The 26,659-nt window shown below is 34.8% G+C and overlaps 1 protein-coding gene across 2 annotated transcripts in view; it reads left to right on the top strand.

Moving 5' to 3' along the window:
- MAP4K3 (mitogen-activated protein kinase kinase kinase kinase 3) overlaps positions 1–26,659 on the top strand; it is a 193,273-nt gene that overhangs the window by 122,227 nt on the left and 44,387 nt on the right. The window contains exons 13-16 of one of the 2 annotated variants that reach the window (XM_025354622.1): positions 5,871–5,949; positions 11,190–11,248; positions 12,691–12,753; positions 21,210–21,268. In XM_025354622.1, the coding sequence (XP_025210407.1) occupies positions 5,871–5,949; positions 11,190–11,248; positions 12,691–12,753; positions 21,210–21,268 (260 nt within the window). The remainder of the gene's footprint in view (positions 1–5,870; positions 5,950–11,189; positions 11,249–12,690; positions 12,754–21,209; positions 21,269–26,659) is intronic. The other variant, XM_025354623.1, reaches the window with a different exon arrangement.

Here is a 26,659-nt window from a genome sequence, read left to right as displayed (position 1 = left end):
TTTCATCCATGTTCATTAATAACAGTCTGTGTGAGCAACCTGCATGTTACCTGTTTTTGTTTGGTTTTGCTACTATATATTAGATCAAAAGTCTAGGGTTTTTCCTAGCTCTATGGCTAGCTAGCTGAATGCCTTGCCTCTTAATTTTAAGTCTCAGTATCCTCATCTATGGAATGAAGAATAATGCTTGTTTCATGAGCTTAAGGATATAATGCTAAGGTGCATCAAAACACTTTGTAAACTAAAAAGCAGGTTGCACATGTAAAATTTAAATACCTAATTTTTGAAATTACTTTTGCTACTGTTTCACCATCACAAGTGTTTAATATTTCAGTCTTTTAAATTTGTGTATTTTTTTCCCTGAGGTGTACCTACACTGTGAATAGTTAGTTTGAGTCTTGTTCTTGATTTGCTGTATTGAATCTAAGACTTAGAGCTTAATGTTTATGAATTATGTTTCCATAAAGATAGATCTAAGAGTGTATCGCCTTCAAAGGTAATACAATAGCTTCAAAGGTAGCCTTTCACCCACAGAGGAAGCTATTGGGTATTGCAGTAATTACATGAAATAGATGCTGGTTGAGAGACCTTAGTGTGAGTATGGAGCTGCAAAAGTTTTTTGAATAAGACCTCTTTTACTTCCAAAGGTTATCGTAATGTCCATGAATTAACATTAAGTAGAACTCATCTCCATCTACCCACCTTCAGAATATTCCTGTGTGAAGTTGGCAGTGCACATAGAATGGTTTTAATAAAGGAAAAAGAGAGAAAATAGAGGACTACTCCTCCCAGAAAAAATCATTAACCCATTTATGCCTGGTGTTCTGTTATTGGAACTAGGCTTGTGGGAGTTATTTATATCCTTCTGCTCAAGGCCATCGTCAAGGTTTGATTTTTCACACACAAAAAAATTTGCAACCTCAGGCATAAATGGGTTAATGCCTTTAGCATTACTTCACTGCATTTATGTCTTATCCTTTTGATATAAGAAGTTGACACAGATTTTTTAAATTGCAGTCTTCTTCTCTGCAATAGGGAAGGCTACTTGCAACTTGTAAACAGCTACAGAATTATTGAAATACTTAATTTTTGACTATTTATTTATATTCTACTCGATGAATATTCACTGGGGACCTGCTGTAGATAAAACATTGTTTCCTAATCTTGAGAAGTTCACCATTTCAGGAAAAGGAAAAACAGCCAGCTTTTGTTAGGGAAGTCAGAGCAGATTTCACAAAGGAAGTGACATTGCTAGAAAGGAGTTTGCCAATAGGAAGATGCCAGAAAGACCAAAGTTTAAAAAATAAAAATAATGGTCAAAGAATTGGGGACTTTTAAAAACTCATCAAGACATTTAAAAAATGATAGCCATCCCCCATATCTAAGTGTTTGAATACACTAGCTTTCATAAATTTTAGAAATGGTAAAATATGGTCTTTAGCCTTAAGTAAGATTCATATAAAAATGAATGCAATCAAGAGAAGGTTGCATATGGATTAAGAGCACATCAGGTATGTGAGTGTTTGTTATTTCCTTTGTTCAGGTTCTTATCTACTAAACAGTAGATTAGTGGATTCTTCTTACATTAAATAATAGCTTACCATATAACTTTTTATAGTAGAAATATTTAGACTCTTGATTTTGAATTTTAAGAGATGTTTGACAAGATGAATATTACTTGAATTTGTACTATCATTAACAGTTACCTTTCTTTAAAAACATTGAAAATACAGTTGTCCCTTGATGTACACAAGGGATTGGTTCCAGTACCCTCAAGTATACCAAAATCCGTGCATACCCAAATCCCACAGGTAGCCCTGCAAAACCCACATGTACGAAATGTTGGTCCACCGTATACATGGGTTTTGTATCCCCAAGTAATCTGCATAGAAGTGGACTTCTGAAGTTCAAACTTTTGTTGTTCAAGGATAAACTGTACATGGAGTGAAGAAACAATAAGGTTTTACTTTCCATGTTTCTTAAAATTCCTAGCAATTTTAGGGGAGAAAACTGGGGTAAGGAGGTTCTTTGTAGTTGTGGTTTGAAAAAAAAAAAGTATGTAATTGAGTGTATATACTTGAAAAAGATTAGAAGACCTAAAAGTAAATTTGACAGCATTAAACAAGTATTGGTATTTGCTTGTAGGAATTCTCGATCTGAGCACTGTTGACATTTTGAGCCAGACAATCCTTTGTTTTGGGAGGGCTGCCCTGTGCATTCTAGAATGTTTAGCGGCATTTCTGGACTCTTCCCATTAGTTGACAGTTAACACCCTTTAATCCCAAGTTGTGACGACAAAAAAATGAACCCAGATATTGCCAAATGTCTCCTCAGGGACAAAATTACCCCTGGTCAAAAACCACTGGCTTATGTTACCTAGGATTTATCATATTGTCTGTGTCTTCCCTTCCTGTACAAACTTGACATTCTCATCTAGCTCCCATTGCAAAGGGCCTGTTATTTGTATTTATGTTATTTGATGATACAATAATCATAGAACTTTAAGGTGATAAAAGTTGAATAAGCATGAAATGGTTTATAAGGGCAGAGTTTTGTTTAAGAAGTAATAAAAATAATTTTAATCACATGGCATGTAAAGCATTGTTTAAAAAAATAGACACCGTGCATCATTGTGAATGGCTTGTTTCTTTAAATGCCATTTATTATAAAGATTATTTTCATCATTGCTTCTCTAAATACCATGTATTAGTTACTAGAAGCCCGTTATCGCAGGTGTCTGTGATTAGTAGGCATTACATTTATAGAGAAAAATGAGAGTATTTATGTTTAGAAATTAAAGACTAAATTTTAATTTTTAAAAATCTTACCATTTTTATTAGTGATCTTGAAAAAATAATTCATTGAGTTTCTTTTTCTATTAACTTTTAGTTTCATGGTACATGTGCAGGTTGGTTCTGTAGATAAATGGTGTGTCACAGGGGACTGATGTACATATTCTTTTGTCACCCAGGTAATAAGCCTAGTACCCAATAGGTAGTTTTTTATCCTCACCTTTCTCCCAACCTCAAGTAGGCCCCTGTGTCTATTGTTCCCTTCTTTGTATCCATGTGTACTCAATGTTTAGCTCCCACTTGTCAATGAGAACATGTGGAATTTGGTTTTCTGTTCCTGTGTTAGTTCACTTAGTATAATGGCCTCCAGCTCCATCCTTGTTGCTGCAGAGGACACTGTCTCGTTCATTTTTATGGCTGCATATCTGTACCACATTTTCTTTATTCAGTCTACTGTTGTTGGGCATTTAGTTTGATTCTATATCTTTGCTCTTGTGTTTTGCTGTTGTGAGTAGTACTGTGATGAACATAACGTGCATGTTTTTATGGTAGAATGATTTATATCCCTTTGAATGTGTACTCAGTAATGGCATTGCTTGGTTGAATGGTTGTTCTAAGTTCTTTGAGAAATCCCCAAACTGCTTTCCACAGTAACTGAACTGCATTCCCACCAGCAGTGTATAACCGTTTCCTTTTCCCTGCTGCCTGGCCATAATCTGTTATTTTTTGACTTTAATAATAATCATTCTGGCTGGTATGAGATGGTGTCTCATTGTGGTTTTGATTTGCATGTCTCCAGTGATTAGTGGTGTTCAATCATTTTTTCATATTCTTGATGGCTGCATATATGTCTTCTTTTGAAAAGTGTCTGTCGTGTCCTTTGCCCACTTTTTAATGGAGTTATTTGTTTTTTGCTTGTTAATTTAAGATTTTTACAGATTCAGGATATTAGATCTCAGTCAAATGCATAGTTTGCAAAAATTTTCTCCTATTCTGTGAGTTGTCTGTTTATGCTGTTGATAATTTCTTTTACTGTGCTGAAGCTGTTTAGTTTAATTAGATCCCATTTGTCAATTTTTGGTTTTGTGGCAATTGCTTTTGGTGTCTTCATCATGAAATCTTTGCTCATATTTGTGTCTGGAATGGTATTTCCTAGGTTTTCTTCAAGATCCTTTATAGTTTTAGATTTTACATTTAAGTCTTAGTCCATCTTGAGTTGATTTTTGTATATTGTATAAGGAAGGGGTCCAGTTTCAGTCTTCTGTATATGGCTAACCAGTTATCCTAGCACCATTTATTGAACAGGGCATTCTTTCCCCATTGCTTCTTTTTTGTCAGGTTTGTCAAAGATCAGATGGTTGTAGATGTATGGCTTTATTTCTAGGCTCTCTGTTCTGTTCCATTGGTCTATGTGTCTATTTTTATACCAGTACCATTCTCTCTTGGTTCTGTAGCCTTGTGGTATAGTTTGAAATCAGGTAATGTGATGCCTCTAGCATTGTTCTTTTTTTTAGGATTGTTTTGGCTATTTGGGCTCTGTTTTAGTTCCATGTGAATTTTAGAATAGAAGTTTCTATAAATTTTAATTTTTGAGAACGTATCTACATGGCCTTTGTCTATTTAAATGATGCTAAAGAATATCCTTTTAGAAGGCCAACTTTTTAAGTTCAGATGAGCTATTTTAGAATCAGTTCTGCTTATTTGAAATTCTAGTAAATGTAATACCATTTTAGAGATGTTAAAGTGTATTCTTTCATTGTTAGAAACAAAACACATTATTTAGCATTTCAGAAGATGGTGCCTAACAATTGCCAACTTTAATTTCAGTGTGGGCATCTTTCATTCCCTGGCCTCATTTAACACAATCTTGTGGCAATCTCTTTCTTTTTCTTTACATGAATTTCATTTTCAAAAGAAATGTTTGAAAAAATACTATTTTCATATCCAACCATCTGAATTGGTACATCTGAAGGGAAAATAATCAGTCAAGTCTCCAGTTCACCTCTGTTCTAAAGGGTGAAATATGACCTCTGTGTACCTGGATAGCCTTTCTTATAATCATTTGACTTCTTGAATGAGTTATCAGTTTTGTTCCTGACATGCTAGAGATTCAGTTTTCAAAGGGTTTCTCTAAGTCATATTTTTTCAGCTTTTTCTTTTTCTAATGTTAGAGCCCTTGAAAAATCTCATATCGGACATTCAGAGTGTAAGTTTTCCAGTATTCCTTTGCAATCACATTCAATTAGTTAGGGTCTGTAAATAATTTCAAGGTGTGAATCTTCTTTGCAAATTAAAGGCAAATAGTTGAATATTGGTATGTTTCCTACTCGTGGAAATTGTAATGGTACATCTGTAACCAAAAGAAACTGTGATGGAGTGGAAAGCATTTTTTTAATGAAAAAAATAAATAAATAAAGCTTCTGTAAAACATAAAATACTGTATGTTCACCTAAACGTAAGTTACATAATTTTTGCAGTCTTAGTTAAATTGGTTATAATTCAAATAGTGCCCAAAGTGAAACACAAACTAATATCCTACATCATGTATAAATGTCTGTGTGTAGTTTTTTAATATTATTTCAAAAAAATCCATAAATTGAAAAATAAACCTTAAAAGCCTTCTAAGCTCAACCATCATTAAATGATAGATGCCAATGGTAATGTTTATACTGTTGTATTTCCCTTCCCTTCAGAATTTCTTGATGTCAGAATAGATCCAGAATACTCAAGTGTACTTCATTCATCCTCGTAGAATGGATCTAGACAAGTCTGGTGTTGCACATACAAATAAGCAGAATATGTTACTAATTGTGTTTAATTTCATATGTAGTTAGCCAAAGAAGTGCCCTTTCTAGTAAAATAATAATTTATGTTGTGGATAATAAAAATTTTTTCACCTTCATAGTTTGAGCTGCTATTGTGGTTTGCTCTTTAAAAAAAAAAAATTGCGAAGTGCTGTTTTGCTTTCGTTTTTACTTAAAATGAAGTTTGTTTTTTTTTCCTGTTTGGGTAATTTTGTGGACCAAACTATAACTTGATTATCAAATGCTGCATATCATTGATTTTGTTCTTTTCTAGCCTCTTGTTGCTGTACCACATAGAATTCACTCAACAAGTAGAAATGTGAGAGAAGAAAAAACACGCTCAGAGATAAACTGTAAGTGTATACTATACACAGTTTATGATTTAATGATAGAAATAAGTTATAATTTAGTTACAGTTATTTTTGTTTTATTTCCTTCTGAATAGTTTTTCTTACTAAACACTGTTAAAGGTAAAGTTTAATTAGGGCAGTAAGAATTTCATTTTCCTTATTCTTGTGGAATTTTTGGCAGCAGGATGGGATGTGTTTTTGTTGTTACTGTTGGGGAAGAGAAGTTAATTCCTGAAATATGCAGGATAGAAGTAATAAGGGAGTGCCGTAAACTCCTATGTGCAGGTAACTCACCTAGAGAGCTTGTTAAATGCAGTTTCAGATTCAGTAGACCTGGGATGGGATCTGAGGTTCTACTAACAAGCTCCCATGTCATTCATGCACTCATGATCCAAGGGTAACAGAGAAATAGAGGTCCGCAAACTGCCCTAGCATCTGAGCAACCTGGAAACTTTTAAAAAGGGATTCTCAGGCAACACTTCTCCATAGAGTCCAATTCAGTAGGTCTTGGATTGGCCCAGAAACCTTTTAAAATAGGCCTCCAGTTATTTCTTATGGGCAGCCAAGTTATGGGCCCACTAAGACAAGCCATTCATTCACATGGGATCCAATACTGTCAGCTCATCAGTGATAAACTGCCAACAGGAATCCCTCGAACAATAGTGCCTTAACTTTTTTATTCCTTAGAAGCATTTATTCTCTGAGTTATGTGCTAGTGATACCTGGAAAGTGTGGTGGGTTATATAAAAAGCTTTTTATATACGTATATATAAAACAAGCTTTTTAATATACAAAAAGTAATTATGAAATATATCATTTCTTTAATATACAAAAAGTAATTAGAGGCCAGGTACAGTGGCTTATGCTTGTAATCCTGGCACTTTGGGAGGCCGAGGCGGGCAGATCACTTGAGGCCAGGAGTTCAAGACAAGCATGGCCAACTTGGCGAAACCCCGTCTCTACGTAAGCTACCAAAATTAGCCAGGCATGGTGATGTGCACCTGTAATCCCAGCTACTTGGGTGGCTGAGGTATATATGAGAATCACTTGAGCCTGAGAGACCGAGTTTGCAGTGAGCCGAGATCCTGCCACTGCACTCCAGCCTGGGCAAAGAGCAAGATTCTGTCTGGAAAAAAAAAAAAAAAGAAAAGTAATTAGAGATTTCTTGCAGTTGATTTAGAAAACTTCATGTATTCAGTACTGTTGAAAATGTAATTTAAAGTGCTCTCTATCTTGTTATCTGATTTTGTTAAAAAATTACATTGTCAGTCCCTTTATAGCATAGTATTTCTGAATCACTCTGTGGTAACATATCAGTGATTCTCAACTTCTAAGTGAATATGCATGTGTATGCTATTTCAAACTAGATGTCTAGGCTGGGCACAGTGACTCACACCTATAATCCCAGTACTTTTGGGAGGCCAAGGCAGGTGGATCACTTGAGGTCAGGAGTTGAAGACCAACCTGACCAACATGGTGAAATCCTGTGTCTACTAAAAATACAAAAATTAGCCGGGCCTGTTGGTATGTGCCTGTAGTCCCAGCTACTCGGGAGGCTGAGGCAGGAGACTCGCTTAAACCTGGGAAGCAGAGGGTTGCAGTGAGCCGAGATCCTGCCACTGCACTCCAGCCTTGGCGACAGTGTCTCAATTTAAAAAAAAAAGAAAGGAAAAAAATGAACATCATATGAGAACTCATGGACACAAAGGGGAACAACAGACACTGGGGCCTACTTGAGGGTGAAGGGTTAGGAGGAGGGAGAAGATCAGAAAAAGTAACTATTGGGTACTAGGCTTAGTGCCTGGTTGACGAAATAATCTGTACAATAAACCCTCATGATACAAGCTTTTTACCTATACAACAAACCTGCACGTGTACCCCTGAACCTAAAATAAAAGTTTAAAAAATAAAAATAAAAAAGAACATCATAAACAGTGCTGCAGACTGGGATGATTGACCAACAGTTATTTGAAGAGTAACTGGAAGATTCTGTGGCAGAGGTTTGTCATAACTTTAGGGAATTTGAAGAGAGCAGAAGAGTGATACCAGTGTAAGGTTTGAATGTCCATAGGGACTTTGCTCCCTCTCTGGAAATGCATTCTCCACACAGAGTTCAAGTACAGTGGGGGTTATACAGTCTGGTGGGAGAAATTGGGCATGTTCACAGGTGACAGTAACACAAGGCAGATAGATGCACAAGACTGTCCTCATGTAATTTTATTACAGACTTAATTTTGGAATTTGAAGACAAGTATAGGTGAAAGCTGTTCAATAGGCCTTTATCAAGATGAGGTATATGTTAGTTTTGATACCTTACTAAAAGTTACTTTGTAATCTTTGATGTGTGATCAATTGTGAACAGTTATGATGGACTCATTCTTAACCTACTTACCAGATCTAAGGGCCAAAATTTAATATCTGAGCCATTAACAGCTTAAAAGCATATACACACCCACACATAATTGGAGATATTACAGGGCTGTTTCTCAACCATTTTTTTCCTTATGCCTCCTGTTGCTAAATATTCAAATCCCATGGTCTTCTTTCATTGATATTAACTTTCACAATAAATTTACATACAAAGTTGAAATAAAACCATTAGAAAAGTGATTATGCTTTGAAATCTTACTCTTTTCCTCACCTTGGTTGCGAAGTTTTGGTTTTGGCTGAAGCTCTTACTAGTTGAAATGTAACATATTGTGGCTATTTGTTTTCTTTTTATTGTTCTGTATTTTTTCCTCTGCTTTTATCTCAGGAGACTTGAGGGTTTTACCCAGGTTATAAGATCAGATAATGATAATGAGCTATAGAAATAAAAGGTAAAGGTACTGAAACATTCAATACATTAGAACAGCAAAGAAAAAGAAAAGACGAATGTAGTACAGTTAATCTATGTCTACTCTGGCTAGTTTGTACTTTAGCTACAGTGGTTGTTTTTGGTTGTGTAGCAAACCCAAAATTTAGTAGTTTAAAACAATAAACATTTTTTAAACCAACTCCGATATATTTTAAATCCTGTAAGACAATATTATTGTCATTAACCATGGTCAATATTCATTTGTATTTATCTGTATATTTACCAATTTTTTGCTCTTCATTCAATACTGTATTTCTGTACTACCATTTATGGATCTCTTTTGATTAAATAATTCCTTTTAGTATTTCTTTTAGTATAAGTCTGAAGGTGTTGAATTTTCTCACTTTCTGTATATCTGCTCATATTAAACAATAAACATTTATTGTCTCTAACAGATTTTGAGAGTCAGGAATCCAGGACAGGTTAGCTGAGTAATTCTGGCTCAAGGTCTCATAAAGTTGCACACAGGTATCAGCTAGGGCTGGAGTCATCTGAAGGCTTGACTGGACTGGAAGATTTACTTCCAAGCTCATTCATGTAACTGTTAGTCAGAGGCTTCACTTCCTTGCCAAGAGGCCTCTCTTTAAGGCTGCTCACAAGGTAACTTCCTCCAGAGCAAGTGATCCAACAGAGAGAGCCCAAGACAGAAGCTTTATCTTGGACCTCCTATACGGTTACTTCTGCTCTGGTCTTTTGGTCACAGCCAACCCTGATCCAATGTGGAAGCATTGTGAATACCAAGAGGGAGGAGTCACTGGGGACCATGTTACAGGCTGGCTTCCACAAGTACCCTGTATCAGCTGCTGTCTACCCACCTAAATACTGAGTTAAGATTGTCTCAGCCAGGCATGGTGGCTCACACCTGTAATCCCAGCACTTTCGGAGGCCAAGGTGGGCAGATCACCTGAGGTCAGGAGTTCCAGACCAGCCTGGCCAACATGGTGAAACCCTGTCTCTACTAAAAATACAAAAAATTAGCCTGGTGTAGTGGCTCACACCTGTAGTCCCAGCTACTCAGGAGGTTGAGGCACAAGAACCGCTTGAACCCAGGAGGTGGAGGTTGCAGTGAGCCGAGATTGTGCCATTGCACTCCAGCCTGGGCGACAAAAAGAGACTCTGTCTCAAAGAACAAAACAAAACAAAAAAAGATTGTCTCTGTTTTATGCCTGGTCACAACAGAGTAGCAAGTTAGATCCTGATTGTACACACATATAATTTTGTTAATCATCTTCTTTTATTACTGTGGAAAAGGCCTAGAATTAACAAATTAAGCTTTAGCAGTTAATAAAGCAGACTTTATTGGGCTTTTTCCAGCTAATGTACAAATGGCCATCAGGTGCATGAAAATATGTTCAGCATCACTAATTGTAAAGAAAATACAAATCAAAAAAGAAAAACCCCAATGAGATATCGTTTCACTGTAGTTTAAATGGCTGTTGTTAAAAAGCCGAAAACAACACATGCTGGTGAAAATGCAGAGAAAAGGGAACTCTTATATACTTCTGATGGATATGTAAATTAGTACAGCCACTATGGTAGACAGTATGGAGGTTCCTCAAAAACTAAAAATAGAACTACCATATGATTCAGAACCACTGGATTATGCATCCAAAAAAAAGGATATCGGTATATCTAAGAGATATCTACACTCCCAAGTTTATTGCAGCATTGTCACAATACCTAGGATAAAGAAACAACCTATATGTCCATCAATGGATGAATATATTTATATTCATACATTCAGGAAATGTATATATACACAAAAGAATATTATTCAGTCATAAAAAAGAATGAAATCCTGTCATTTGCAACAACATGGATGGAACTGGAGGACATTAATGTTAAGTGACTAGGCACAGAAAGACAAATGTCTCACGTTCTCATTCATATGTGGTAGCTAAAAAAGTTGATCTCATGGAGGTAGAGTGATGGTTACCAGAGGCAGGAATGGGTAAGAGATAGGTGGATGAAAAGAGGTTGTTTCATAGGTACAAAAATAAAGTTAAATGGAAGGAATGCATTCTAGTGTTCAGTAGCGGAGTAGGGAAATTATAATTAACAATCATTTATTGTAAACTTTAAAATAGTTAGAAGATTTGGAGTGTTCCCTAACACAAAGAAATGATAAATGTTTGATGTGATGGATATCCTAATTACCCTGTTTTGTTCATTATACACTGTCCACATGTATCAAAATATCACATGCACTACCATGAATATTTACAATTATTAGTATCAGTTTTAAAAATTGAAAACAAAAATCTTTGAAGATCAGTGTGTGGTTGATGGTAGCATTAAATGTATTTTAGCATGGAATAACTTTTTAAATTATTGTCATTAAGAATATAAAAACATCCTGGTTTTACTTTTTTTTTCTCTTTTTTAGTTGGCCAAGTGAAATTTGATCCGCCCTTAAGAAAGGAGACAGAACCACATCATGAACTTGTAAGTAGCGTAGCCTTAGAATGTTAACACTGAAAATAAATGTTTTAATTTGTCTCTGTGATGTATTAGTACTGACCAAAAAAGCTAGTCGTTAATATTTTCAAAAACATTTGAGGTCCCAGCCTGGTCAACATAGTAAGACCCTGTCTCTACAAAAAAATTTTAAAACTTAGTTGACATGGCGGTGTGTACTTATAGTCCTAGCTACTTGGAAAGCTAGGGCAGGAGGATCCCTTGAGCCCAGGAATACAAGGTTACAGTGAGCTATGATCGCACCACTGTACTCTAGCCAAGGTGAAAGTGTGAGACCTTGTCTTTAAAAACATAAAATAAAATTTTAAAAAAACTTGTGGGAAACAAAAAGGTAAGTAATTCTCAAATTCATAATAAATAAATCTGTGTTGCTGAATATTTTCAAAATTATTTTAGGAGAAACTAGTTTTACCATCCTCTGATTAAATGTTTTTAATGCTAGCTTTTAATTATTTTTTATTTTTTATTTTTTCTGTTTTTGAGGGGCTTTTTAAAATATGTATCTTTAGGATAAATGCCATGGTTTCCAAACATTAGAGTAGAGTCATATCTGTATAGAGGACTAAAACTTAGGGAGATGAGGCATACATAGTAAATGAAGTTTGTCATTCATTTAAGGCTTGCTATAACTTTATGAATATACTTTGCATGATTCTTTTGTTGTCTTATATACTCCTTTCCAGATAAATGATAATATATTAGATTCAGTCATAAAAGTAAAATACTTTGCAGCTATTTGAGATGTTAATATTCTATAGAACAATAAAAAATGAGACATTGGAAAATACAAAATTCTAAAGAAATTATTTTGCCAGAGTTCCATATGATGTCTGTTTCATTTTTTTTATTTGCTAGTTAATAAGAGAAAAAAGTAACTTAATAAGTACTAAGGATTGAAGTAGGAGCTTTCTTACTCAATTTAATGCTTATTTTAGCTCTCTTGACTGAAGCATACAAAGGGAGTCATTAGCCTTTACCTTATAGTTTCTCTAATTCAGTGTACCAGTGTGGAGGAATAGAATGTTAAAGAAAAAGTCTTAAAATGATCATATTGTAATACCAAAGCCTGACATTTATGAAGAGGGGTGGAGAAAATTAAGAAAAAGTAGTCATGATATTTATAAATGCTAATTGTGTTTTGTTAAGGCAGTTTGAGTTTATTTTTTGTTTCCCTTTGTAAGTTGGCATTGCCTGTATTTAAATTCTATACTAATTTAGTAACTGCATTTTAGAGCAAAGTTGTTGCAATGTTGCTTTTTTAGAAGCTGCCTAATACAGTTTGACTTTCCATTTGCCTTAATAAAATTATATTAGCAGGACTTACTTCATTTGTGAAAGTTTCCCTTTGTGAATGTGTGGCTTTTAGTCTAAGCCTAAATAACTTGGGTTTCTTGGTCTCTGCTAAACAGCCCGACAGTGATGGTTTTTTGGACAGTTCAGAAGAAATATACTACACTGCAAGATCTAATCTGGTATTTCTCATCTTCTGATTTTCTTTGTCAGCATTGTTTTAGTCTTAATTGTTTTCTTTTAAGATCAAACATTTTGTCCAGTTAAAACATTGTTTTATAAGTTGCTATCATTTAGCAAACTTCCATATATTAAGAATTGTAGCAGTTTTTTCCCATAACAAGTTACATATACATATCTACTTATTCAAATATAATGCTGTAGTAATAAATAAACATTACTTGTCTTTTTTATGAAAAATGTTAATGTTTAATTTTCTCATTCATATATTAGGGTTGTTTTTTTTTTTTTAAGAAATGGCATTTCCCTGTAAAAATGTCCAGTTTAATGATGTAACTTGTTTTAATGAACTAGAAACCATCCATCCATATATATATATAAACTGTTCATATGTTATATGGTACATATATTCATATGTATTACATATATAATATATATTCATCTATCATATGGCACACACATATATTATTCATATAATATATGGTACATATATAATTTTTAAAGATAATTTGCTCCTACATTAACAATGAAATCATTCTCAGATGAAGTTTTAATTTTTCAGCATTACTATCATGTCTGGTTTCCTTAGGACAAAATTTAGATTTTAAAGCATTCCTGAAGTTATAAATACTGTCTTACCATTACATAAGAAAAAATGAGAAATTGATGCGATTAACTATTACATAAATAATAGTTATTAAGTAAATAGTTCTTTTTCTGCTACTGTGGTTGGCAAGAGCCCCAAGTTACCCACATATTTACTCCCAGATTCTACTTTTGACTTTTAAATGGAATTTTCCTTCTCTTTCCTTCCTCTTTACCTTAGTAACATACATCTTTCAATTTGGGTTGGCTTAAATGATTCTTTATGTAAATTTTTTAATCTAGGACCTCTGACATTTATAAAATATAAAAGAGATTTTAGACATAATTTCCCTTCTTTAGGGAGGTTGCTGTCCTATTGAACAGAATGTACTTAAACATTCAAACTCTTACCCATGCAACAAAATACATAATGGCTTGCCAAAATTTTGCCAAGTGGCAAGTGTTGGTGAGGGGAAGCTAACATACAGTACGTATTGTAGAGATGAGAGAAGGAGAAGAGCTTTGGGGCCCACGTGGCTTATCTGGCTTCTGGGAGGGACTAAGACTAATGTCAGTATTGTGTAGGAACATTGTAGATTCTTCAGGAAGAAAAGGGACAGATGCTGGCTCTGTTTCATGGGAATTGGAAACAATTGCCAGCACAGAGCACAGGTTTGAGAGATGTCAGACAGACAGCTGAGATTTTGGAATTATACTAATCTGGGATTCCTTTTTTAAAAAGTAGATTTAAATTATCAAAGAGGAAGTGATAGATGAAGCCACAAAATTGCATATGTTCCCCATTGTTAAATCTGAAAAAAGAGTGCAAAAAACTGGTTACCATAGTGGATGATGCCTATGTTTAACATTCAGGTAGAACCAACATTGGAGGTAGGGAAGAAGCAGTTGAAAAGCTAGGAGAGCCAGTAAACGCACTCTCTCAAAAAAAAGAGGGGATGTGTTCAATGGCCTAAAGACACAAAATGTGTGAGAATTGAGAATTAACCCATAGGGCCAAGTGAGATAGAATGTCTGAAGAAAACACAATCGGTGATTGCTGGATTGAAAATGTCTTCAGAATTAGACATCTAGGGTAGAATGACAATTAGTGAAATTTATTGCAGAAATAAAGACAACACAATCAACATTTTGAATTGATTCTAGTATTTATTAATATCCTCCATGTAGAAAAGATAACAAAACTGGAAACATAATACTTTAAAATTACAGAAATTTGGCCGGGCACGGTGGCTTACGCCTGTAATCCCAGCACTTTGGGAGGCTGAGGCGGCCAGATCACGAGGTCAAGAGATCGAGACCATCCTGGCCAACATGGTCAAACCCTGTCTCTACTAAAAATACAAAAAATTAGCTGGGCGTGGTGGCATGTACCTGTAGTCCCAGCTACTTGGGAGACTGACGCAGGAGAATTCGCTTGAACCTGGGAGGTGGAAGTTGCAGTGAGCCAGGATTGTGCCACTGCACTCCAGACTGGCAACAGAGTGAGACTCCATCTTAAAACAAACAAACAAACAAAAAAATTACAAATACTCTTTTCTCTGCCACATGTGGAACTAACCTAGTAACTTGAATAAGTTACCATATTATGGCTTTGTTCCCTGTAACTGCTCCCACCTTCATCCCTGCTCCCTTCCCTGTAATCAGGAGTTTCTTGTGGTACAAGGAAGCAGTTGGCCAGGATGGTCTCTACCTCCTGACCTCATGATCCACCTGCCTCGGCCTCCCAAAGTGCTAGGATTACAGGCGTGAGCCGCCGCACCTGGCCTATTTCCTTTATTTTTAATCATTATTACCAACCTTTTACTTATGTATTATGGTCTTGTGACAATGGAGGGATTTAGGGACTGTTAGGATAGTTCTGGCAGAAGAGGATGAATGAAATATTTGTCAGAGTATACAACTTACAAAATCAACCTTAAAGCTCACTCCCAATGGTAACAAAAGCTAACATTTATCTACAGGTTTTTATATACCAGGCATTATTCTAAGCATTTTAAATATATTAGTATTCTTGTTTTACAAATGAGGTGATTTAAAGTGCAAGGAAGCTGAAATTCGTTACTCTTTAGCTAAGAATAGCAGAGCTAGGATTCCTAAGCAGCCTGACTCAGGAATTCAAAACTAAACCACTGTGCTGTATCGCCTCTACCCAACATCATCAGTATATGTTTTTAAAGTAAAAACATACTGGGCCCCCCACCTTTTAAAAATAAATATATATGTCCGATGGTTATGTTTTGTTTCGGTTTTTTTTATTTTTTATTTTTATTTTTATTTTTATTTTTATTTTTATTTTTTTTTGAGACGGAGTCTCGCTCTGTCGCCCAGGCTGGAGTGCAGTGGCCTGATCTCAGCTCACTGCAAGCTCCGCCTCCCGGGTTCACGCCGTTCTCCTGCCTCAGCCTCCCGAGTAGCTGGGACTACAGGCGCCCACAACCGCGCCCGGCTAATTTTTTGTATTTTTAGTAGTATACACATTACAAAATTTACCATTTTAATACTTATGTCTACAGTCCAGTGGCATTAAGTACATTCACATTGTTACACAGCTGCCACTGCTCTCCATCTTCAGAATGATTTCATTTTCCCAAACTAAAACTCTATACTCATGAAACAATAACTCCACATTCCTTTTTCCCTCCAGCCCCTGGCGGTGAACACTCTGTTTTCTGACTATGAATTTGACTTCTCTAGTTATCTTGTATAAAGTGAAATCATAGCATATTTGTTCTTTTGTGACTGGCTCACTACTTAGCATAATTTCATAGTATCTTCAGGGTTCCTCCGTGTTGCAGCATGTGTCAGAATTTCCTTTTTAAGGTGAATAATACTCCATTGCATGTAAATACCACCTTCTGTTTATATATTCATCTATTGATGGACAGTGAGCTGCCTTTACCTTTTGGCTATTGTGAATAATGCTGCTATAAACATGGATATACAAATATCTGTTTGAGTCCCTGCTTTCAACTCTTTTGATATGTAACTAGAAATGGACTTGTAGTTCTATCTTTAATTTTTTGAGAAACTGCCATACTACTTTCCACAGCAGCTGCAACATTTTTACATTTCCACCAGCAATGCACATGACTTGTAATTTCTCCACCTCCTCATCAACACTTGTTATTATCCTCTGTTTTGTTTTGTTTTTAACTTTTGATAATAGCTTTCCTAATGGGTATGAAGTAGCCACAGTTATTTCTGTGTTCTAATGTTATCAATTCTAAAATCTTGGCACTATGAACAAGATTTCTTCTCTTACAAATGCTTGTGTGACCACTAAAAGCCTGAGGAATCCAAAATGTCTGGCCCTCATCTTAGCTGGCAATTGGCACCAAGGTAAAAACCCTAAATTCCTTTGGGACCAGAAGGAACATTTACCCCTTTAAAGACCTTGCTGCGTAAACATTCCATATTACCCGTGATTTCTGGTTGTTTTAAATGCCAACTGTATTTATTTTATGATTTTGTAAATGAATTTAGAATATTGTATTTCAACTTCTGTGCTATCCAAAAGTGCTCTCGTAAAAAAAAAAAAAAAAAAAAAAAAAAAAAAAAATCAGGTAATTAATATATGAAGCCAGAAGAATAGGGCTCGATTTTTTAGAATTGACAGTATGAGAATTTTTGAAAGATGCCTGAGTTTAAAACAAAAACTCACTGTAAGTTAATTAAAAGAGTTTTGCCCATAACAATAAAAATTGGTTTGTCTGATCAGCAAAATGCTGTCTTCAGATTAAAAGGTTATATTACACATCCATCTTAACTGATGCTATTTTTTTCTAATTTGCATAGTTTTACTGGCTATTTAAGCCCATATACCAATAAAAAAAAATTGAAAGTTAATTCTGTATAAAACACTATGTTGACCCGGCGCGGTAGCTCACGCCTATAATCCCAGCACTTTGGGAGGCCGAGGCGGGCGGATCACTTGAGGTCAGGAGTTTGAGACCAGCCTGGCCAACATGGCAAAACCCTGTCTCTACTGAAAATACAAAAATTAGCTGGGCATGGTGGTGCATGTCTGTAATTCCAGCTACTTGAAAGGCTGAGGCAGAAGAATTTCTTGAACCCAGAAGGCGGAGGTTGCAGGGAGCTGAGAATCGCGCCTCTGCACTCCAGCTTGGGCAACAAAGCAAGACTCCATCTCAAAAACAAACAAAAACCCAAAGAACACTATGTTAATGGCTATGGAGAGGAATAAATAAATAGTAACATAATCATTGCTCTGAAGAAGTATATAGTATACCTCACCTTGCCAGTATTCATTTCCGAGCCTGCAGTACAAAAGTCATGTTATTCAATTTTCAGGCTCCTTAATCTGCTTTTGTTAGTCAGAATCCTAACTTAATATTCTGACTCTACTTGCTTTTCTGACTTTTTAAGAAATAAAAAATATTTGAATTATCCTGGATCCATCCCCTCTCTATTTCTATAAATCATCTACTGCATTACAAGGTATCTCACTAACAACCTTATTTGTGCCATAATTTTCTCATTTTTGATGGGAAAATATTTCTCCTGTTCTCTCTTTTTCTTGGTCAAAATATATTGCTCAAGTATTTTTTTCTTTTGTGTTTTTGTAGTGAACTGTATCAATTCTATTGACTTCCTGCTGCTTTCTCATCAGGTATAGACTTAAATCTCCCAAGGGGATTTTTTTAAAACTACAATAAGATGTTTTTGGTCATATGCTTTTCCTTTTCCAGTGCTCCATGTTACATCCTTTGTTCATTTTCAGTTTTCTCACACGAAATAGTCTCCCGTTCATTAAAATGAACTATTGAAATTAGGACTTTGCAACCTAAATAGATATTTTAATTGGGCTAGGATAACGATCTTGAACTTTTAATCTGTACTAGGTTATTGCATGTTTTCAGCTCTTGTTACTTATTTGACTCTACTGTGTAAACATTGTCATTCATTAACAAGTTGATGCCTGATTAGCGCTACTAACTTTTTTTATGCTGGCATACTCAAGTGTTTCTTGTTTAGCTTATAAAGAATGACCATAGGATACCATCATCTTGGGATAGTTTGAGTGCCTTTCCAAGCATTATTTTGGTAGCATTTTTCTGATATGGAATAACTTCCAAATCCTTTTTGAAAAGCATTTTAGATCAGTCTTTCTTGGACTGCACCAAAGACATATAATTAACTACTAACTTTGCCCTGGTTTCACTTTTGTTCCTTTCCTTTTTATTTCTTCTCATTTTCCTTATCCGATTTTCTGTCTGAATTCCTGTCAGATAATAGGTGCTCGGTAAACAATGGTTGTATTAAATGAGATTAGAAACGTTTTAGAAGGATTTAAAGTAATATTTTACTTATGGTATTCCTGGCACATTGTTTTAGTTCCATGGTTGCTATAACATAGTTTAGGGAGAAGAAATTGTTAAAGAATGAGCCCCTTTGAATTTCACCTTTCCTGGTAAGACTTGGGACATGACCCATTTAATCATCAGACTTGGATCTATCTACAACTTCTCTCCTGGCCTGAATGTTCTCTATATGAGCCTATACTCAATTTTCTATTAATGTATTGCTTTAGTTATTTTAGATAGTTTTCTTACCTTTCTAAATATACTGCTGATCTCGGTTTTTTTGGGTTTTTTTTTTTTGTTTTTTTTTTAATTAATTAATTTATTTTTTTTGAGATGGAGTCTCTCTCTGTCGCCAGGCTGGAGTGCAGTGGCGTGATCTCAGCTCACTGCAACCTCCGCCTCCCGTATTCAAGCAATTCTCCTGCCTCAGCCTCCCAAGTAGCTGGGACTACAGGCTCGAGGCACCACGCCCAGCTAATTTTTTGTATTTTTATTAGAGACGGGGTTTCGTCACGTTGGCCAGGATGGTCTCTACCTCCTGACCTCATGATCCACCTGCCTCGGCCTCCCAAAGTGCTAGGATTACAGGCGTGAGCCACCGCACCTGGCCTATTTCCTTTATTTTTAATCATTATTACCAACCTTTTACTTATGTATCAGATGAGCTGAATATTCTACGACACATCTGTGTTTATATAACAGAAGCCATGGCCACTCCACACGAATGTGTGCTTTTGGAAGCTGTCATTTGATTAAAGGCTTAGAGATTATATTGGCTAAAAATGTAGCTGGTCTGATAGAGGGCCCACTTATCCATAGCTGAAGAAAACAAATTTTGTGTTTGTTTAACTTAATACTTCTCTTTACTGAATACTGCAGTTTAAGGATTCAATAGTAAAGTCATGACCACTTAAACTGTGCAGTTTTGTGGTAACAATGATTTTATCTTATTAAGATATATCATTACAAATTAAAGAGTACAGATGTCCTTTTTCATTAGAATTTCGTGTGATACCAGTGTGACAGTCAACTAATCTTTTTTATGATGTGTTATCTTTTCTGACACTGATAAGAACACTTACTGTTATGCCTGGAAGAACACAAATATTGAAGAAGACAAATTTGAGTCTTGTCTAAACCAGGATTTTGATTTTAATTTTCATCAGATATTTTTTTGACAGATCTTGGAATATTTAAATTTTAAAGTGCTTTTCTCTTAAATGTAATGTATTGCTTAAAATCCTTATATTCTGAGGCTTAGTATTTTTTGTGATTTAGAATTAGCTTTATGTATGTTAATGAGGCTGAAGTTTTATTTATGGGAAAATAAACAGTTGGCATTTGAACAAGCATTTGTTTATGGTGCAGTCAGTTTGTGCCAGGAACAATGCTAGACCATAGGCTGTAAGGAAAGAAGATAGATTTGATCGTTTCCCATTGTTTAAGGAGCTCACTTTTACAAACATGTAAATAGATTAAAATGCAGCGTAAGTGCTAGAGGAGCCCTGTGTGTTGAATGCTGTGGAGACTTGGAGAAGGCTGCAGATAATCTTCCCTGGCAGTCTTGGAAGGCGGCTACTCCAGGGTGACTTTTGTGTTAAGCCCTAGGGTGACTTTTGTGTTAAGCCCTGATCATGAATCTGAGAATATCTTGTAAAAGTAAAAAGCACTTTAAATACGCTATATTCCAGTGTAAATAAGATTCATTTTTAAAATGTCAAATATTCCCCCTTAATGGTTAAAACAGTGCGTAGATTACAGTGACTCTTTAAGAAGGAGACAAAAGGCAGCTTTACTTCATGCTTTTCATGGTTGTTGGAAAGCAGGTTTCTTTTTCTCAAGAAGGCATTTGAGTTGAGCATGTGTACTGTTCATCCTTTTACATGTTAATTCTTAACACTCTATAACCCACAGCATTAAGTCGGAAAGTGTTTAAATAGTTGAGGAACTGCCTTAATACTCATTTGAAGTTTTGCTTTTATACTCTTAACAAATTATTAAAAGTCCTTCAATACAGTGTATAATATTGTACAAGTTCATATATGTAATTTACTTTTAAAATAACACCCAATTTTATATTTTAAAAAATTATTACCTACGTGAAATAGCAGTAGAAATATGTGAATGTGTATATATACATAATTATTTTAGATACTATATACAAAGTAAACCAAGATTTTTGTTGCTTATTCACTTCTCTGAACATTTTTGCTTCATTATAACTGGAGAATAAACACCTTATTTGAGCTTTTTTCTTTCTAAAAACTGATTTTTCCAAAAGTTAAAGTAACAGTAACCAAAAATGAAACTTTGCATATATTATTCAGAAAAATTCCAAGAAAAACACTCAAATAATAAAATACTTAAATCAGGACTATGAACTCATGAAATCCTTCTTTTTTAAGAATGTATAGCAATACAGATTTATTTGGGGGTCTGGGGCTTGTCCTTTAAAAATAATATATATTAATGTATCATGGTATGTGATATACTACTATTGTGCTAAATATTTTATTTTGTACTATTAGGATCTGCAACTGGAATATGGACAAGGACACCAAGGTAGTTACTTTTTAGGTGCAAACAAGTAAGTAAAGTTCTTTTAAAACTTAATTTAAATTCAAGAATGATTAAGTTGTCTGTAATATTGTATTTTAATATTTAAGGTAGAAAATTGTATTAGGCTGGTAGATATATTTTACAATATGCATTTAACATTTTTGCATTGCTTCCTTGCTCATTATTTAGTTAATAGTTGTCACAATGGGAAGCATCAACATAATTTTTTTATATCAAGCTGCTTTGCTGATCTTGTATGTTAGAGAAAAACCACGTGTATTGCCACTGAAGGCAGATATATGTTTTAGCAATTTATTTCTAAACTTGATCTGTTTATTTCTCATAAAACTTGCTTTGATACATCTCTTAAGATGGGTTGGTCACTAAAAACAGCTGGAATTATTCATACAACTTAGAAATCTTAACTTTTGGCTATACTGCTTTTTTAAAGTAAGATAGTAGTTAAAATGTGTGTCTGAATTCTTAAAAGTTACCAATCTATGCAGTAAATAAATTCAACAGTTATTTAATGCCTCTTCTACACCAGGCACTATCTAGTTGATAGAGGCACACAGGTTAAAAGGCAGCTTACAGACATCAACAATTTAAATTGTTCATTTGCCAGGTATGACGGGAGACAGAACTTTGCTATTCCTCTTAGAGTCTCATTTTCTAAGTTTGTGGATAAATTATCATAAAAACTAATTTCTAAGGGGATATAATTTAAATTACCAAGATCTTCCAGCAATGCATATATTATTTTAATAATCAGAACAACTTAAAATTTCATTTTTCTTTTTTTTGAAGCAGGCAAGTCTCACTCTGTTGCCCAGGCGAGAGTGCAGTGATGTAATCTCGGCTCACTGCAACCTCCACCTCCCAGGTTCAAGTGATTCTCACGCCCCAGCCTCCCAGTAGCTGGGACTACAAGCGCCCACCACCATGCCAAGCTAATTTTTTGTATTTTTGTAGAGCCTGGGTTTCACCATGTTGGCCAGGCTGGTCTCAAACTCCTGGCCTCAAGTGATGCATCAGCCTCAGCCTCCCAGAAGGTGCTAAGATTACAGGTGTGAGCCACCATGCCTCGCAAAATTTCAAAATATTATTTCAGTTGCATTAGAGAGTTGAGACATATATATTCCCATATTTTAAGTTAAGCAGTTGAGAAATAGTAACTAAAGACAAATAGCTTAGTTTTAACGGTAATAATGCAAAATCATGTGTTGTTTTTTTTTAATAAACTAAATACCAAATGTTTAATTTTTTACTTAAATATACTATCCTTTCCTAACACAGAGAAAAGGCTTTAATAACAACCTAGAGAAATATATTAGTTTTTATTTAAACCGAACTTCAGTTAAATACTATCAGAATTTTTTAAATATTATTAGCTTTGATACTATTATTAAGTCATTTTATTATTATTAGCATTTATGTTTTTTAAATGGAAAATAAGTATAAGATTTTCTTGGTAGAAAAATGAAATTTTACCTAAATAGTAGCTATTTGTGATTTATAAATTGTCTTAGTTTGTTGGTGAAAAACAAAGGAAAGTTTGTCTCATAGTGGATTAGCAAATAAAAAAATTTTTGAAGTGTTTTTATGTTCTTTTCTCTAAATATGAGGTCACTAATTTTAAGGACCTTGTTAGCAAATTTTAGTGTATTTTAAGAGACTGAAAAATTTGGGAAAATATTTTTTACCTTTTTTGATTCATTTTAAATATATTTTTAAAATTTGTACATGTAAAGTACAAAAAAAAAAAAATGTAGCCCCTCACTAAATGCTTTTCCAGATTCCTTAGTTCCCATTGTCTGATTTCTGATTGTCAGACATTTTCATAGTGTATAGTTATTTTGGCTAGGTAAAATGTTAATAATTTGCCCAACCTTCATTTTTTGATTAATTGGGTCCCTGCTTAAGGAACTGTATTCTATATAACGAACCCTTGGCAAGGTAGGTTGGCCAAAAGTTTGCTCTTGGGCTGTGTTTTGTGTGTAGGTTTAGACATACATGTGACATGAGCATGGATGTAGCACTTCTCTTACTGTATTGATATGTCTGCCTTATTCTTGTGATTAGGCAGTGTTTTAAAAAAAGGTATTTCCTGCTTTCTCCATAGGTGATCAGGCAGACAGATTTCCATTGATGGGTTTCTACCTATTCCAGACCATGCAGGAACTATCTAATTAGAATTGTTAACATAGGACTTTTCTTTTTCTAACAAGAAGCATATGTATTTTGACTTACACTTACTTGTCTCCTTTTCTTTGGAATTCTAATCTCACTAAGGTCAGCTTTTCTGATAATTTATTTAAAACCAACAAAATACTATTTTTAAAAGAAAACACTAGGCCGGGAACGGTGACTCATGCTTTTAATCCCAGCACTTTGGGAGGCTGAGGCGAGTGGATCACCTGAGGTCAGGAGATTAAGACCAGCCTGGCCAACATGGCGAAACCCCGTCTCTACTAAAAATACAAAAATTACCTGGACATGGTGGCACATGCCTGAGGTCCCAGCTACTCGGGAGGCTGAGGCAGGGGAATCACTTGAACCCAGGAGGCAGCAGTTGCAGTGAGCCGAGATCGTGCCATTGCACTCTAGCCTGGGAGACAAGAGTGAAACGCCGTCTCAAAAAAAAAAAAAGAAAAGAAAACATTAAATTATTTATGTTTTGTTTTAATTTAGGGCAAAAAATGTTAAAGGTAAATTTTCTTCTAATAAGTAATAGTTAAAAGAGTACATTGAATTACACAATTCCTGGCACAGTTGAGTATAGCAGTAGTAAATGCCAGATGGCTTTTCGTATAAACTACATGACTTTGAGAAATTTACCTCTATTATTGCTAGTAAAATGGATAATATAATAGTACCTGCCTCATAGGGTGCTAAGGATGAAATGGAATAATCACTATAAAGCATTTAGCACATTTAGGACTTAGTAAATACTTATTAGTTGCCTTTATTTATGGTAGTTATTCAGTAAATAATTGTTGATTGTATGAACAAGTAGATAATATGAGTGAATAAAACTGCTCTTTAATTTTAGAGAAATAGGGCTTTTTTGTTTGTTTGTTTGAAATGTAATCGGGGCAGTACTTACAGATTGGGGACAGTTAGACAGTTTTGAAAGATGTTAATAACCTGCAGACTGATTCCTTAGCCAATGAGAATATGCTGAGTATTTTGGTGGTCGTTTTAGACCTCTCCCATATCTGTTTGTACATTGTCTCATTTTTAACCTTTTCATCAAAATTTCTTACTCATTTTAGATTGACTTAGAATTCAGCATCTGAAAGCGTTGTTTTTGTTCTGCTTTGTTTTGTTCTTTACTTTCTGAAACTTCCATAAGAGAAGAATTCAAGTGGACTAGTGAATATGACATTGTTTATTGTGTAACACTCAATCTTGGTGAATAAATCAGTATCACATTTTCTCCAGTGCTCTCAAGATGCAATATTTACTGTAAACAGACTTTTTAGCAAATTTAGCCATATTTCATTTTCTCTTTTATAAAGCCTAAAAAGTAAATCATGCATCCTACTTTTCATTAAGACTGTATTAATTCTATAATTTCTTTAATAAAATATCTTAACACATAATGGAGATTTATAGGTGAATGGATTAAAATGTACATATGAATCCCTGGGCCTTGGGCTATCTTCTTTTTCATATTCACTTACTCAACCATTCAACTATTGTTTTATTGTTAGAGAACTCCCAGGAAGATTCTTTTTAAAAAAGTGAAATGCTGGCCGGGCGTGGTGGCTCACGGCTTATGCCTGTAATCCCTACACTTTGGGAAGCTGAGGCAGGTGGATCACTTGAGGCCAGGAGTTCAAGACCAGCCTGGGCATATAGTGAGACTCCGTGTTTACTGAAAATACAAAAATTAGCCAGACATGGTGGTGCGCACCTGTAATCCCAGCTACTCGGGAGGCTGAGGCACGAGAATTGCTTGAACCTGGGAGGTGGAGGTTGCAGTGAGCCAAGATCACACCACTGCACTCCAGCCTGGACAAAAAAAGTGAGACTCCATCTCAAAAAAGGAAATAAAGTGGAATGCAGTATAAATCCAAATAAATATGGTATATTTTAAATTATCATCGTATATTCAAATCCTAATATTTTATATTGTAAAAAGAAATATCTCAAAAAAGATTGTCATGTGCTTAACAAAAAAGTATTTTTTCACATTTAAAATTACATAAAAGCCCACTGTACAGTTCAGAGACACTATGTTTAATTTGGTAAAATAGTTTAAAGCAGCACTTCTCAAATATTTGGTCTCATGTTTTTTTACAGTGTTTAAAATTATTGAGGATTCCAAAGAGCTTTTGTTTATAGCGGTTATAACATCAATATTTATAGTATTAGAAATTAAACTTAGAACTTTTCAAAATGTTAATATATTTTTTAAATAATAATATTATTTGTTATAAATAACATACTTTTTTGTGTGTGTTTAAAAAAAAATCTCCATTCTTAAGGACCAGTTCAAATGCCACATCTTTACAGTGGTTTCTTATAACACCACTGATTTCTCTCCTGAGACTCAGAGGCAACGAATGATTGCCATAAAAGGTTTTATTATATATGTCCGTACACTGCAGCACAGTTTTTGTTGAGGTCCACTGATAACACTTTTTATGAAAAAAATAGCTATTTTTTATGAAACAAAATATTAGTAAGAAAAGTAGCATTGTTTTACTTTTTTTTTTTTTTTCAAGTCTTCTTAATAGAAGACAGCTAAATTCTCATGTCTGCTACTGCATTTAATCTGTTGTGGTATCACATATCTTGTAGTCGCTGGAAAACTCCAGTGTATACTCATGAGAAAATAAGAGCAACAAAGGTATTACATATTGTGAAAATAGTTTGGACCTTGCAGACCCCTACAGGAGACTAAGAGACCCCAGGATTTTTATAACCACAATTTGAGAACTGCTAGTTTAAGGAAATGTTACTTAGACAATAATAATAAAGAAAATAACTAATCAAGTCCCAACTCTGCCCTAAATTACCTTTCTAAGCACTTTACTACATTAATTCAGTAGATCTTCTGACAGCCACTTTGGAATAAGTACTGAGGTGATTTCCACTTTACATAGCTGCAAACCGAAGCATAGAGAAATCAGAGTAACTTATCCAGTGCCGTATCCTGTGATGGTGAAGGCAGGATTCAGATTCAGACCATCTTGGCTTTGAAGCCTGTCTTCATTTTGCTCTACTGCCTCTAGACAGAAGCTCCTGCTTTCTTAGAGTTGGCCCTTGGAGAACTTTGTGAATAAGATAATATTTGACTACAGTACCTCACTTTTTGTATCTCCATAATAGGGCTTGCAATTAGTTTATGGTTTTCTTATAGGATTTACCACTCTGGAGTCATAAGTTTGTCATTTTTTAAAATTTAAAT

This window comes from Theropithecus gelada, chromosome 13 (genome assembly GCF_003255815.1).
Source record: "Theropithecus gelada isolate Dixy chromosome 13, Tgel_1.0, whole genome shotgun sequence".
NCBI classification, from domain to species: Eukaryota; Metazoa; Chordata; class Mammalia; order Primates; family Cercopithecidae; genus Theropithecus; species Theropithecus gelada.
The sequence above is the reverse complement of the archived record's forward strand: the minus strand, read 5'-3'. Positions and strand labels throughout refer to the sequence as shown.